Here is a 15,185-nt window from a genome sequence, read left to right as displayed (position 1 = left end):
TAAAAAACCTAAATCATCATGAAAACTGATACTATATTCAAGTAGGGAACACAAAGAACTGATGAGAAGCAGTTTTGGAATCTCGTTACTAATATTTTCCATTTCTTACCTGTTTTATAGCTAAAATACTGAGATTTGAACTTACAATTTTCAGACTTTTATTGTTATCTTACCTTTAATTAATTCAGAAAATCTTCTGCAAATGTCAGTCTACTTAAGTGGCTGAAATACTTGAGTTAACATTACAAAGCCAACACAACAACAAAAGACTAGCTCTTGCACTGTTGTTATAACAGGACCAATTTCTGTTCAGTTCATCTTAGAGCATCTTTATTGCTGGTATTGACAGGCAACAATTTTAGGAAGGAAAGACATAAAGATAATGAAGGAGAATTCTTCAGTCAGAAAGGTTGGGATTTTTTTGTCTTTTGTAGGCTGAGCATGCTTTCTGCATAAATTACGGATAAGTTATGAAAATTTTTCACTATGAAAAAATGCTAACGGTCTAGATGTCAATAGCTGCCAGAAACTGCCAAGTTTAGAAGAAATAATCAGGAGTGGAGTAAGAGATTGTGGTGGAGTGAAAAGATGCAAAGGGCTGGCTTTTATTTAAAGGAGGGTTTCTCTTATACATGGTAATTTTTGAGAAGTGAAGGTTCGGTTCATAAATGGTTCATAAATTTAGCAATTAAGAAAAAAGAAATCTTTGTTTCTCTGAAGTGAAGTAAATCAGATTAGTTCTCTGTGGGCTTTTCCTTCTGTGATCAATACATAAATACTTTGAGCATCCCATGCTTAAGAGAACCTCCCAGGTAAGAATACTAACAGAGATCAAGCAGAATAAAGGAGTCCTGGGAAGGGCTTAATAAATCAATTTTCATTTATTCTCTGGGAGTGACCCTACTATGTAGCTGCATTAGTACAAGAGCTTTTGAAAATGTTCATTACTTCTTTTCCATACAAAATCTGCCTAAACTGGTGTAATTATTTTTCTTCATTCTTATTTGATGTTGTTTGTGTATTTTGTGAGAGCATTTTCACTTGTAGTTAATAGCAGCTGATGGCAGCAGCAGGTTATATGTCATCTTCTGTGTCTGTTAATATCAGAGAAATGTTATTACATGGGAATCCTGAGTTCATGAGTGGAGGAGAGTGTTCTGCACTGAGCACAGACTCTTATGTTTCTACTTCTGTTGTGGCTTTTCTGCTTTTCCTCTGCTTTCTGTGACTTTCTCAGTCTTTCATTCTGGGTCTGCTTCATCATTCCATATCCGTTTTTCCTCTCTAAACCCTTGTCAGCACCTGCTTACCCACACTGTCTCTTATTCTGTTTTTTACTGTAGGCATTTTCTCCCTATCTATCCATTTTTTCCTCCTCCTACCAATGGTGCTATGAGCTCTGCTTGTAGCACTACAATATGGCCATTCAAATAACCAAGGAATTTAAACAGCAACTCTGTACTGAGAATTCATTTTCTTTTCTTCTGTTTTTCTTTTCTTCTATTCAGATTTATTTAACCTCTTCTTAAAAAGTGTGTAAACGCAGAGATAAAGAAATGAAATATGAGATTAACTTTAAATAAGCCATCCAAAATGTTTTTAGGGAAGTTAGGGGTTTGGATGTGTTGACATGAAAAGTAAACGCCTGGTGTTTTTAGTAATTAAATGTGAGGTACATTAAATACTGTTATCGTGGGGGTCTTGTCTTGTAAAAGACAGCCTTAGTAGTAAGCAAAAGACTATTTAGCATAGTCTTGTCATTCAAGCTACAAAAACTAAGTATAGCTGCTAGCAAATTGCCAGAATGACAGGCACAGTTGCCTATGTACAGCCCAAATCCAAAATGAAGCAAAAGGAGTAGTAATTAACCTAAATAAATTGGCTCAACTATTTCTAGCTGTCTTTTAGGAGTTATATTGCTTTATATTTGATTTTCAGGAGGGTTCTTTTTAAGGTTAAGGTCAGACAAATTAAAACAAGTTTTTCAAATGGAAAGATCTGAACATTTCTTTTGAAATGAGACAAAAAGCCACAGCTTCTTGGAGAGTTCAAGTTTTTAAAAGAGAGTGTGCAACATAAAGAGGATATAGCCTGTGTGGAGGTTTAGATACTGCAGTGAAGAGCAGGGAGAAAATAGGCCTCAGAAGGAATGAGAACATTGCAAAGATCAGGTGAGATTGAATGGTTTGCTACAACTCAGAAAAATTGACCAAGTTGGCAGGAAGCAAGGAGCTATTTACTGGGGTGTGGTCAGCAAGGGAAGAATTGCATGAGCGTTTTTTTATTTTGATTCTTTCTTTAAATTTTGTCTATTTAGGTAGTTAGACTTCTAGGTCTTAAAATAAAATTGACCTCCTTTTTAATTTTAAAGTGTTTTGATCTGTGTGGGGGCTTGCCATAGAGAGACATCTAAGCTCAAAGTTGTCATCTCAAATATTTAGTTGCTTGGGATCATTCAAATATTTTAAACAATGTATCTTTAAAATGAAATTAGAAAGTTCAAGCTTAATAGAAGTAATTAATAATAATATATTTCTTGTGGACATTGAACCATTTCACATATTTGTGACTTGTTCTTATGTATATTCTGTTTGAGAAAACTTGTGTGTCTTAATTTTTTTCATCTTTTTATATTATTAATGTCTCTTACTGTCAATGAAATATGTTGATATGATAGTTCTAGTATTTCTAGAAGTGTAAGTAAAAAGTGGTGTAGGCTTCTTCTGGTCACCCCATCAAAACAAACGTATGGGCTATTTCCTAGAGATAACAATTGTTTTTAATTTTTTGTGGTTGCTTACCTCTAGAGTTTGCCTACATGAGGACCAAAGTATGAAGTTGGATAGTTTTTGTCTTTGTTGTTTTTCCTGGTATACTCTTAAATCTATATGAAAAATGTATATCTAAGGAGAAACAGAAAACTTCAGGGGTTTAATAGGAATTGTAGTTACGCTTCTGAAACTCATTCCCAGTTGTAGTATTTGGAATAATTTTGTTTGCTTGATTTATGTTTTATGATCATAGTGGGTTTTTTTCACCATATCCTCTGTTTTTTTTCTCATGTGCCAACAGCCTGCATGTGTGCACTAAGTTACTTTAGAACTTTTAAGTGATATTTAAATAGTCCCTATGGGATTTTTTAGAGTAACAGTCCAATTTAAATTAGATTTGTGTTTCCAAATAATTTAAATGCATTAAAAAGTCACAATTTACAACCATGTGATTTTAAGAAACTTTAAAAAAAAAAAACCAACAAAACATGCTACTGCATTGAATAATTAGTTTTGCTTTGGCCAAAACAAATTTTCAAAAATAGTGGGTAAGTGATGGTGTTATTGATAGCATCTGCTGGTATGAATGCTTGGTAACTCCTTGGCATTTATCAAAGCATAAAATACACCTGCATTTTTGTAAATGCTATTCAGATAAACGGTTAAGTTTCTAAATTATTTATTTATAATGTTAGTATATGCTGACTATTTAAGAGTATGATTTCTTCATTGAATATTGCACAGAGTTCGCTTCTTATTGGGTGGACGTCATGGAGAGTTTAAATTTTTGCCTCCTGCTGGCTATGCTCCTTGTTATGAAGCATTGCTTCCAAAAGAGAAGATGAAACTGGAACCAGTGAAAGAATATAAAAGAGATTCTGATGGAGTGAGGGATTTGCTGGGTACAACACAATTCCTCTCCCAAGCTTCCTTTATCCCTTGTCCGATAGACACCAGTCAGGTATGTTAAGTATGCAATAATAGGATTGTAAAATATGTCTTAACAAAATTTAAATTCACAATATAAAAACTAAGCTAGCTTGCCCCTTTCTTAGCAATTCATCATTTGTGTGTTGTGGTGTATTTAGCTGAACTAGATGACCTTGGATCTACAAGGTGTGATAACTGGAACCTTTTCTTATTTGTGGAACTGTTATGCTCTGTTCTTAGATTTCTCTTCCTTTTCATCTTGAAAAGATCAGGGATAAACTAGCTGAAAATATCCATGAACTGTGGGGAATGAATAAAATAGAACTTGGCTGGACATATGGCAAGGTATGTTTTGAATGACCTGTCTGGGTACAGTCACCTACATTAGGTTAAGTCTTCTACCAGAAAACCTGGACTCGGAAGTTGCACAGAGTATTTAGTGGTGGTCTATACATTACTAACAATAGATGAACATGTAAGCTGGCAGGAGACAGTGATATTAACTAGTGATTAGAAGGCAAATTTGGAATATAAATAAGTTACATGTTTTAGCACTATAAGTAATTAACCATTTGAAAAAATATTTCAATTGAGAAACATACTAGCTATACCAAGATGGAATTCTACTGAAAATCATACCAACAGTGAGTAACCCCTCAGCTAACTCTTTGGTTACTCTAGTGTTGGGGATCAAAGAGCTAACAAGCAAAAAGTCCATTGTGGAAATTTACTTCTGTTGATAATGGAGACAGGGTTTTGGTGACTTTTGTAAACATTTGAATTCCTCAAAGCTCAGTTATTTTATTTAATTAGTTACAGTTAAAACTTATAATTATAATGATCCCTTATAGTGTGGTATAACCTAACAGCTTGAAGAGAGTAAGGCCATATGGTCAACATTATTTAAATGCATATGACAAAGCATTCCCTGCCCAATGGACATCACCAAATGAAAAACAACTAAAAGTGTAGGCCAAGAATATTATATTCAGAATATTATATTAAATTCAACAATTATATTAAAATTGGTACCTTCCCCTAGTAATATAAAATTCTAAAGGCTGTATTCTGCCTTGAATTTAGATTATTTCATCTCGCTTCTTTTCAAATTCCAATTTACTGGGGTAGTCCTCCATGTGCCCATCACAACTGTATCCTACCTCAGAAGAATCTTTTTTGTTCTCTTATCTTTTGCTGTTTTTACTTATGGACTTGATTTACCTTTTTCTTCAATAACTCTATCATACTATCTGCTAAAATGTCATTGCTATTGAAATTCTGAGTTTTACTAACCTTTTCAATGTTTCTGAGCTTTGGCAATTGAAAAATGTTTTTGTATGTGAAATGTGACTCTTATTTGCCATCGGGATAGAAGCACTTGGCATAAAGTGAAAGAGCTTGTTTAATTAAGAGTCAGATAAGTATTCAAAGACTTATGTCGATATCAGGGAAAGAATACTCTGCTTTGTTATTCCAGTAGAATTTGGAAAACATTACCAAATGACTCTTCAAGGTTTTTGAATTAGAATATGTACAATAGATCAGATTGTGCTCTATTGAGCATATATTGCTCAGGCATTCTACAGAAATGTTCATTGAGTTTACAGGCTTGTTTTCTTGTGTTTCGTGTATTTATGCAGAACACATGAAATAGCTATATTTTTTCTGATTTTTTGGTGTGGAGAAGTACTTATAGTGTGCATTATAAATGAATCATGGGAAAGTTCATTTATATAATTATAAGTAACTGTCATTGAGCAAAGATAAATGGTATTGTTTATAATGTCTTCATTATTGCAAAGAATTAACTGATTTTTCACTCTGATTCTGGCTTGAATCTGGTATCAGGAAAGTACTCTTTTCTGTTGCTTTGTTACAGATACGGGATGATAATAAAAGACATCATCCTTGTCTTGTGGAATTCTCAAAATTACCTGAGACAGAGAAGAATTATAATCTACAAATGTCAACTGAAACCCTCAAGTGAGCTTTAAATTTAAAAGAAAATAAAGTGGGTTTTTAATTATTTTTATTCAAGCACTTCATACTGTTGTAAGAAATAAAAACATTAGAATATCTCATTCAAAGTGTGTTCTGGTAACTTTGCTAGAAGTTCCAGGAACACATTCAGAGGATTTAGAAAAATCTTGTCTCTACAGAGATACAAATTAAAAAACACCACCAAATCCTGTTCGTTTTAATAAAGTGGCATAACTTTCAAGCTGCAGATTTGTACCTATTTAGACTTTGAAGGTTTGATTTATTATTTTTGATAACTTAAAATATTTGGGTTTTGAAATTCCATTATTTTGAATTACTTCCCTGGTTTATAAATATCATTAGTTCTGCGTATTTATACTAAAACCAAAAGAAATTTATAAAATGGGTGAGACTATAATGTTGTGTTTCATTACTGCCATTTTTTTTATGTTGGCAGAACCCTTTTGGCCCTTGGATGTCACATTGTTCATGCTCATCCAGCAGCTGAGGAAGATCTTAAAAAAGTCAAACTCCCTAAAAAGTATGTACCTTATGATAACTATTACATGTTACTTGTAACTACAGGGTATTAATTAAACAAAAATATTGTAAGCTCATTTAAAAAATAGTTGCTATGAACCCCATACCCAATATGGACTTACAGAGCACATGGTTGGTCCATTACCTTGCCTGTGATGATGGTTGACTGTGAATACTGCTGCATTACATCACCTTGTGGAGTGATTCACAGACACACACAGTCACACACTTAAACCACATGCAATTATATCCGTGTTACATGATCTTAGAATAGATACCCCGAAGTTGAAAGCAACATTTCAGTGCTTTTCTACCACATAGCAAAGAACAGTATATGCATATGATGGTAAATTGATCTACTTGAGAGAGGGTATATCATTTTCCTGTAACTCCTGTTTTGATTTGCACCTCTCCTTCCCTCCCCTCCAAGAAAAGGTTTGTTCATCATACACACATTTCCAGAGACATTATTAATGTGTTTCTTTAAAGAAGAGAAAAAATAGAAAACTACTGTGCTTACAACATTGCACATTTCTAGGAAATGTACATATGTAGATTATTGCATAAAATACAGTCTTTTTTTTTGCTTTATTTTTTATTTGGTAGCTAAACTATGGCAGCTAAAATAGTTGAATGATCTTTTTTATTTTGACATCTTTAAATCATTAGTAGTAATCACCCCCAAAGTGGTGAAGATTAATCAAGGATTACATCTGTATTTTAACCTTGCCTGTGGGGATTCTGTAGTCCTCCTGGACAGATTAAAGCCCTGTCCTGCAACAAAACTTGAAGATGGAAACAGTGATTTGGATACTTGCCATTTCACATCAGTTTATCAACCCACAAGATGTTTTTTTTCCTGAAACAGCTTTATCCATGAGAAACAAAGTTAGGTTTTTAAAGAGAGCAGTAAAATGAATAGTTTTATGATATGGGAGATAGTAATCTTGATCCAGTTGATGGCATTAATTTAAAAAAGGGAAAAAGAACCTTTCCTAAGGTTCATACTGCAGGCAGTCTATCATAATACTGTTTTGATACTATTGTCTTCAATAACAGAACAAATAAATCTTAGTTTCTGACTCTTGTTAAAATATCTACTGCCTACATGAATCATCCTAACAAATGGAAATGATCTGATCTGAGCAAGAGAGAGTCTGTATATGTCTAAAACAGCAGAGTAGTCTTTATACTATGTGGAAGGGTTGGAGAGGGTAATACCTACTACTAAAAAACTACTGAACTTATTGTTCAACGAAAAAATGGGAAGAACAATAGTTAAAATATGTTTTCTTCTGTTGGAAAAATGGTAACACAATCTTTACAGACTAGTATATAAAAAATACCATACTTAATAATGCATAAAAATAATTTCATGTCACATAGAAAACTTTAAATACCATCAGTGGGGTATCTCGACTCTCTGTTTTCCTTTGTTGACTTACAGTTACATGATGTCAAATGGATATAAACCTGCCCCTCTTGATCTTTCTGAAGTGAAATTGTTACCTTCTCAAGAATTTCTAGTTGACAAACTAGCAGAAAATGCACATAATGTCTGGGCAAAAGACAGAATAAAGCAAGGATGGACCTATGGCATTCAACAGGTAAGGACTTCTTTAGATGCGTTTGGAATAAGTAAAGAACATGAGATTTTGTTTTCTAGAACATCAGTTGGGAGTGTTAAATAAGAGGATAAATACTGAATGTCGTGTAATGTCTGGAAAAGTTAGGGGGAGGGGAGCAGGAAAAGAAGCCTTACCTGTGCAAGTCTGAGTAGATTGTCATACCTGCACGGCTGCAGCTGCAGGATGTATGAGAATATATTTCCATACTTCTCTTTCATTCTTGTCTTTAGGGTTTTAATATTAAATATTTTAATATAACAATTGGGCTTGCATTCATAGAAATGTTCTTCATCAATATTGTTTCTCTCCTGTAATCTTAACATTATTTCAGAATACACTCGGTCTTATTATATAAAATCTTTGTGATGTTTAAACACAGTTTTCTTCTTGTTCTTTTTTATAAACCCTTTTAGGATCTTAAGAACAAACGTAATCCTCGGCTAGTGCCATATGCATTATTAGATGAACGTACTAAAAAATCAAACAGAGATAGCCTTCGTGAAGCTGTTAGAACATTTGCGGGCTATGGTTATAGTATTGAGCCACCTGACCAAGAGATAGGTATGTACTTTCAATAAGAGTCATGGCCTTTTTTTCCCTCAGTGCTGGGAAAAAAATATAAAACACTGAAATAGATAGGGAAAACATAAGATATTAATAAATAGTAGTGTATTTTTGCAGTGGACTTTAATGAAAGGTACAAATATACTTTGTAAATGACTTGTGTATTACTTAGATATATTTTCTTTTAAAGATTGGTTGTGGTTAGTGATATGATAATTCTAATTTCCGTGATTTTTAGATTGGAGAAAATCTGGAGTGTGGGTGGACATACTGGTTTTCATTTGGAAATAATGAAAGAAAGGAAATAATACAGGATTAATTTAAAAGAATTTTTTTACATGGTATGCAGATTAGGTTTGACTACTCCAAGTCAAACTCAGTTCTTAAGAAGTAGTCAAAGAAGTGCACCAACTTCAATTTTTAATTTTTTTTTTAAATCAGGAAGAGAAATTTGCTTAGAAGTTTTTCTTCATATTTGCTATACCACTGTAATTTTTTGACAAAAATCTAAACCAAAACAAAACTTATGTGATAATTTTTTTAAAATGTTCTAAATGTATTGACTTGTGTAGGAAAGTGTTTTGTTGCATTGTAATACTGCATTATTGCATTGGATTGTATTGCATGTCGTGATCTTACACTTCTGAGTTTTCCTCTAGTCAGTTTTGTGTTTGGGGCTCTGCATTGAGTGATACTTTGAAATATTCTGATTCTAAATAGCAGATAATCACTCATCCTGTATAGAATTAGAATGTGCTAGCCTCTGTATACTGAATACTGTTCCTCCTTTTTTAACATTTACTATGAACGTTCTTAAACATGCAATACTAGGTAATGGCTGTCTTCAGACATAGAAAATACTGGGGACAGATGAAAAGCTAAACAGTGGCATTTATAGTTTCATCTAATTATAAAAGGTGGGTTTTTTTCTCTGTTTATTTTTACAGCTGACCAAACAATGGAAAAAGTCAGCATCGACAAGATACGATTTTTCAGAGTAGAACAGTCTTATGCAGTGAAGTCTGGAAAGTGGTACTTTGAATTTGAAGCTGTGACAGGTGGAGATATGCGTGTTGGCTGGGCCAGGCCAGGCTGTCGACCTGACATAGAGTTGGGAGCTGATGACCAAGCATTTGTATTTGAAGGAAGCAAAGTCAGTACATCTTTATGTATTTTGACCTATGAACAGGCTAGGCAGAGAACTTACAGTATAGGTTTCCTCTGTATACTCCAGATCAACTACTGCAATATTTTTGATTCGTATAAAGATATCTCTGAACTCTGTTTCATGCTGGACAGTATCTGCATTTCCGTTCTGGTCATTGAAATTATGCTAACAAAGGTGTGTTGGTTTATATCTGACTTCCTAGGATATACCCAACTGAGTAAAGAATTCTGTCGTAAGCATAAACAAAATACAGCATTCACTTCCTTTTTTTTTATAAGTGGTGTTTTACAAAAATAAAACAAACTTTCTTCAATGACTGGAAGAGAGAACCACAGTACTGTTTTGCCTTTTCTGTCTTTTCTGCTTTCTGCATATTCTTTCTTCCCAAACTTGACTCCTAAAGGACTGGAAGGTTGATAATGACACTGCATATGAGAAATGGAATCCAGTGAACAGTGGTTATCATCCAGGTTCTAAATTGCTGTTTGCATATTACTGAAGTTAGGGAGCCTTAATTTCTCTGTGTGAAATAACTAAGATAATAATTAAATTAATTACCTGAAAGCCATGATCAGTACTGTTTGCAAATTATTTTGAGATCCTGGAAGGTGAAATATTTGTTTGTTTTACTTTATTTATAGTTTTGTTTTATTTTTTAATTTCAGCATGGTGTTTATTTACTTGGTTTTTTTTTAGGGCCAGCGTTGGCATCAAGGTAGTGGATTCTTTGGACGAAGCTGGCAACCAGGAGACGTGGTTGGTTGTATGATAAACTTGGATGATAAATCAATTATCTTTACACTGAATGGAGAGTTGCTTATAACCAGTAAAGGTTCAGAACTTGCGTTTGCTGACTTTGGAATAGAAAGTGGTAATTTTCTTTTTATAGCTACCTGGTTATGAGAAGACAAAACAAAACCGAGAAAAACTAGTCTGTCATAACAGCTTAGTGAGCTGAGAAATTGTATTTCACTGATATGAGCCTTCAGACTGTGCTACACATTAACTTCATAAAAAAATATTTTAAGAGCACTTGTATGGCACAAATTTATTTTATTTTTTTCCTTTAACCAGAAGTAGATATTAATAGGATTTCAGCAATCAGAATGGGTAAATTTTCTTCGAGCCTTGCTAGGCTTACTCACAGGACTGAACTTCAGCATTAAGAAGAAGTAGTAATAATAAGCACTTTGAAAAATTCCCAAAAGATGAAAAAGTTGTCTCTGATTATCCCACTGGAGCATACACGTATTATATTCTTGTCTGTGAAGGACAAAATGACTACTCTGTGGTGAGAGGATGCAGCAAAAGAACAGATCTTTGCAACGTAAATTGAGTCTGATTTGTAATTTTTTCTTCTCCATCCTATTCATAGTTTACCTGCATTTCTCCTTTTCCTGGGCTATTTTTCCTCTTCTGTTTTTGCCCTTTGCTTTTTTGAACAGTAGTATCTACATGACTGTATTGAAGGAGGCAGGGAATATATTCAAACTGTTTTGTTTTATTTTTTAGTTGACAGTTTCTTTGGAAGCATACCTCCTCCAACCAGTAGCTTCATGCTTGTTAGTAATTGCCAGAAGACTTTGCTCACTGTCCCTCTTTGGTCTGACCATTGATACAGTTCTTCTAATGGTAGAGAATGAGTAGAGAATGGTAGAGAATGAGCCTTAAGAGAGCTTTTCTGAAGGCTTAAAATTGAAGTGTAGGAGACAAAATTTCTCCTTTAGAGGAAGAACTGTTGGCTTTTCCCTGAAGTTGCTCCAAGTTCTGTTTCTTGAAAAATGGAGAAATAATTCAACAGCCTTTCATCCCTGTCTATTGGCTGCTACAGGTATACGGAGACCAAATAAGCTTGGTCATAAAAAATGCCAGCATTAAAGAAGTGTGTATTTGTCCATGATGAATGATGAAGGGATGAATGTGGCAACAAATTTATAGCTACTGATGACAAACTATATTTTAAACAGAAATACTGAGATACCTGAACCTCATCTCAAAGTCCTTTTGAAAATTCAGAGCCCTCAGAGAGCATACTTAACATTTGTTAATAACTTTGATCTAGCCAAGGTTGTCTTCCAGTGTCCAACTCATTGTATAAAGACATGTTTATTAGTCTAAAAATGATGAAGATAACTGATTCTTCTAATAAATTAATAACTGACTTGAGCAAATCTTTGTTCTTCAAAGCTGATTGTCCACAAAACTACCTCTTGACTTGACATTTTTTTGTTTGTTTTTTACACAAATCTACTACTACTTACTAATAATGATTATTAATCTGGTTTAATGTTTAAATAAATGGGATAACATGTGTAATGGCCATTCATTGCCTCAGTCCTCAGGGGTTTTGGTAGCAATTATATTGAACTTAGACATTAGTATTTAACGTGGCTTTAAATTCTTGCTACTGTCATCACTTCATATGCACTACTTGTAGGAGCTAAAGTTTAGTTCACATTAGATGGATCCAAAATAGAATGCTTGTGTTCACCAGATAAATTACTGTTGGTTTTTTTGTTGTTGTTCTTGTATTGTTTCTTAGGTTTTGTTCCAATTTGTGCACTGGGTCTATCTCAGATTGGTCGTATGAACCTTGGAATGGATGCCAGTACATTCAAGTATTATACAATGTGTGGCCTTCAAGAAGGTTTTGAACCTTTTGCTGTCAACATGAACCGAGATGTTGCTATGTGGTTTAGTAAACGCTTACCAACATTTGTCAATGTGCCAAAAAATCATCCTCACATTGAGGTAACATTACATGTTAGGGAGACACCTGTTTATCAACTGTTTATTTAGCAAGCTGAGACATTAAACCCTTACTAATACTTACTGTCATCAGATAGTTTGTCATATAAATCTATTAAGTCACTCTTAGATAATTCCAGATGATCTTGTCTATCTCCAACTTCATTTATGGTAGTATTACCATTCATATGGATATACCTACCTGTTCTAGTATATGTCTTACTAATTTATGTTGTTTTGGTTAGCTACTTGAAACATGTCAGTTGTAATTTCTTAGAACCATTTTTTATATTCTATCTTACATTCACTTTCATTTTTTAAAACATTCTCTATATATTTTTCTTAAATATCTAAAAATTGTTCAGCTGAATTCAACATCACTTAAGGTAATGGAAGTGTGAGCTAAATGGAGACTGATTTAGTCCACTTCACTAATCTGAGGGAGATTTAAGTGTACCTGTGGTGTTGCTGGGTGATATCTGTTTCATTCTTTCTTACGATGCACCAGTGATAGGAATTCCACAACTCCCTAACTAATCTGCTCTAGAGCAGAATAATATGTCCTATGGTTTGTATGAAATATTCCATATTAATATATTCCAAAATGATATGTTTGAATTCCTGATCAGGTTTTTTTTGCTATAATCCCTAGGCCATTTACTTTAATTTAGGATTTTAGCCAATTATTCCCTAATACTTGTTTTTGAACATTTCCTTCTTAAACAAAATACACTTCACTGAATTCCAGCTAAATGATCTCAGCATTTTTTTCAGTTTATCAGAATCATTTCAACTGTATTCCTGTCTTTAAAAGTTTTTGAAATGTTCCTATCACTGAGTTTAAAAGCATACTCACTTTTTCAGCACAAGGGAAAATAACATCAGACTCAGACTTCATAATGATCATCTGAAGGATTCTAATTGATATTTCTTCTTTTTGTGGTAGAAAACTGCTGATTCTTGTGAAGCAATTTTTCAATGACTTGTGCACTCAAAATGAATTAATTTAATAAAATCTTTTTTTTAAATGCTGTACGGAACAACTTGAAAATATTTGCTGTAGTCAGGATATACTGAATCTGTTGCTTCCCTTGCTCTTCAGGTTAGATTCCCTGTCAGAGAAGAAAGTTTCATAGTTTTGAAATTAATTCATTTTGAAAAATTTAAATTGACTCAGTTATCTCATTCTTTAGTTGCTTAATGAAAGTTTTCAGCATTTTTCTTGGAATAGTATTATTTAAAATTATTTCTATTATTTTTAGATATGGAGAATTGATGGAACCATTGAGAGTCCACCTCGGTTAAAAGTTACTCACAAAACTTTTGGCACACAGAACAGCAATTCAGACATGATATACTGTCGTTTGAGTATGCCCATTGAGTTCCGCTCATCATTCAACTTCGGCATGGGTGTGGAAAGTGCCTCATCTGATGTTTTCCAAAAACGGTTAGGCTTGGGTTTTGTTATGCTATTTCATGCTCTCAGTGTAAATGTAATATGTTCTATTATTCTTTATTATTGTACGCTCAAGATTTCATACTTGTTTTTGCACTAAGCACACACTAGCATAGGATGCATGTTACTGACATTTTTTTGTTCTTGATGGTTTTAATAAATTTATAACACAGCTTTGCTGCAGAATGCTATATCCAGCCAAGAGAGAACTGTTTCTGAAGAGGTGCATCACAAGGTTTATAGTTATTCATTGCTAAGCAGCTGCCATCCTTTCAAAATCATTGGGATTTGCAAAGCTCTTCAGCCAGGCTGGAAAACCAGCTCAGAATCTTTTGCTCACTGGATTAATGCTCATCTACATTATTGTTCAATAGCTCATTGTTATTGGAAAAGTGACTAGTCCATGCAAAGAAAAAAAGATTGTGAGACAGATTTTTAAAGATACCAGGTACTACTGAGTTCAGCACCTTCCAGCATTGCCTTCATCTTTAGTTAATTGCTGTAAATCAATCTCTTCCCCCCCTCTCTGACTTAACTGCAATCAATTATTTTGGGTGTATATTTGTATCCTGTACAGTCTTTGCATACTTAGTTTACTTACGCATACTCGGTACCCAGCAAACATAAGTTAGCTTGTAAGTACACTTAGTTTATTAATGAGTACTTTTTTTACTACTTTTCTTTTTTTTGAAAACCTAATTTACTAATGTTCCTTTATCTTTAGAAAGCACAGCCAAGAAATTGCTGCTCCTTCTACTACAGTAAGTAAATACATTGAGATGCTCAGTTCTTCTTACTTTTTGAAGTAGATTTAGTCGTGGCAACATGTTCACTAGAAATTGATCTGTTGAAAGAAGCCTTTTTAATTATTTGGTTTGATATAACACTGTGTATAAATAATAATGTCCAGAGTTGTATGACTTGAGGCATAAACCTCACTATCTAAGGTTTATAAAAAACTAAACTAGTCTTTTTTTTTAATTTATGAGCATTTAAAAAGACTTATTAAGAGAATGTGAATTACTATTATTAAAGTTTGATATATAGGAGGTTTGTTTAATCACTATTTGACTATTCCTCAATAAATAATTTAGATTTCTATTACTAATATGTTCTTTTCCTCTTTTCAGTGTTTTTATTTACTACGGATATTTGCTGGCCAAGACCCATCCTCTGTCTGGGTTGGCTGGGTAACACCAGACTATCATTTTTACAGTGAGAATTTTGACCTAAATAAAAGTTGTACAGTGACAGTTACTTTAGGTGATGAAAGAGGCAGGGTTCATGAAAGGTATGGATTTATTTATCACTTTTTAAAGATTATATTTTAATACTGTTTTTCAAAAGTGAATTATTCACAAGCTTGATGATATTTTAAACATAAATTTAAACTAATAAGA

General features: G+C 33.4%; 1 protein-coding gene across 1 annotated transcript in view; it reads left to right on the top strand.

The window, feature by feature from the left end:
- The window catches only part of RYR3 (ryanodine receptor 3), a 269,121-nt gene that overhangs the window by 113,652 nt on the left and 140,284 nt on the right, over positions 1-15,185 (top strand). Inside the window, 12 exon segments of the mRNA XM_009320984.1 lie at positions 3,516-3,732; positions 3,942-4,046; positions 5,581-5,684; positions 6,139-6,222; positions 7,669-7,828; positions 8,263-8,410; positions 9,361-9,566; positions 10,278-10,452; positions 12,124-12,332; positions 13,592-13,776; positions 14,510-14,546; positions 14,916-15,076. Coding sequence (XP_009319259.1) covers positions 3,516-3,732; positions 3,942-4,046; positions 5,581-5,684; positions 6,139-6,222; positions 7,669-7,828; positions 8,263-8,410; positions 9,361-9,566; positions 10,278-10,452; positions 12,124-12,332; positions 13,592-13,776; positions 14,510-14,546; positions 14,916-15,076 — 1,791 coding nt within the window.

This window comes from Pygoscelis adeliae, unplaced genomic scaffold, assembly GCF_000699105.1.
Source record: "Pygoscelis adeliae isolate BGI_AS28 unplaced genomic scaffold, ASM69910v1 Scaffold3, whole genome shotgun sequence".
Lineage (NCBI taxonomy): Eukaryota > Metazoa > Chordata > Aves > Sphenisciformes > Spheniscidae > Pygoscelis > Pygoscelis adeliae.
This window is presented reverse-complemented; position numbering and strand designations above follow the sequence as displayed.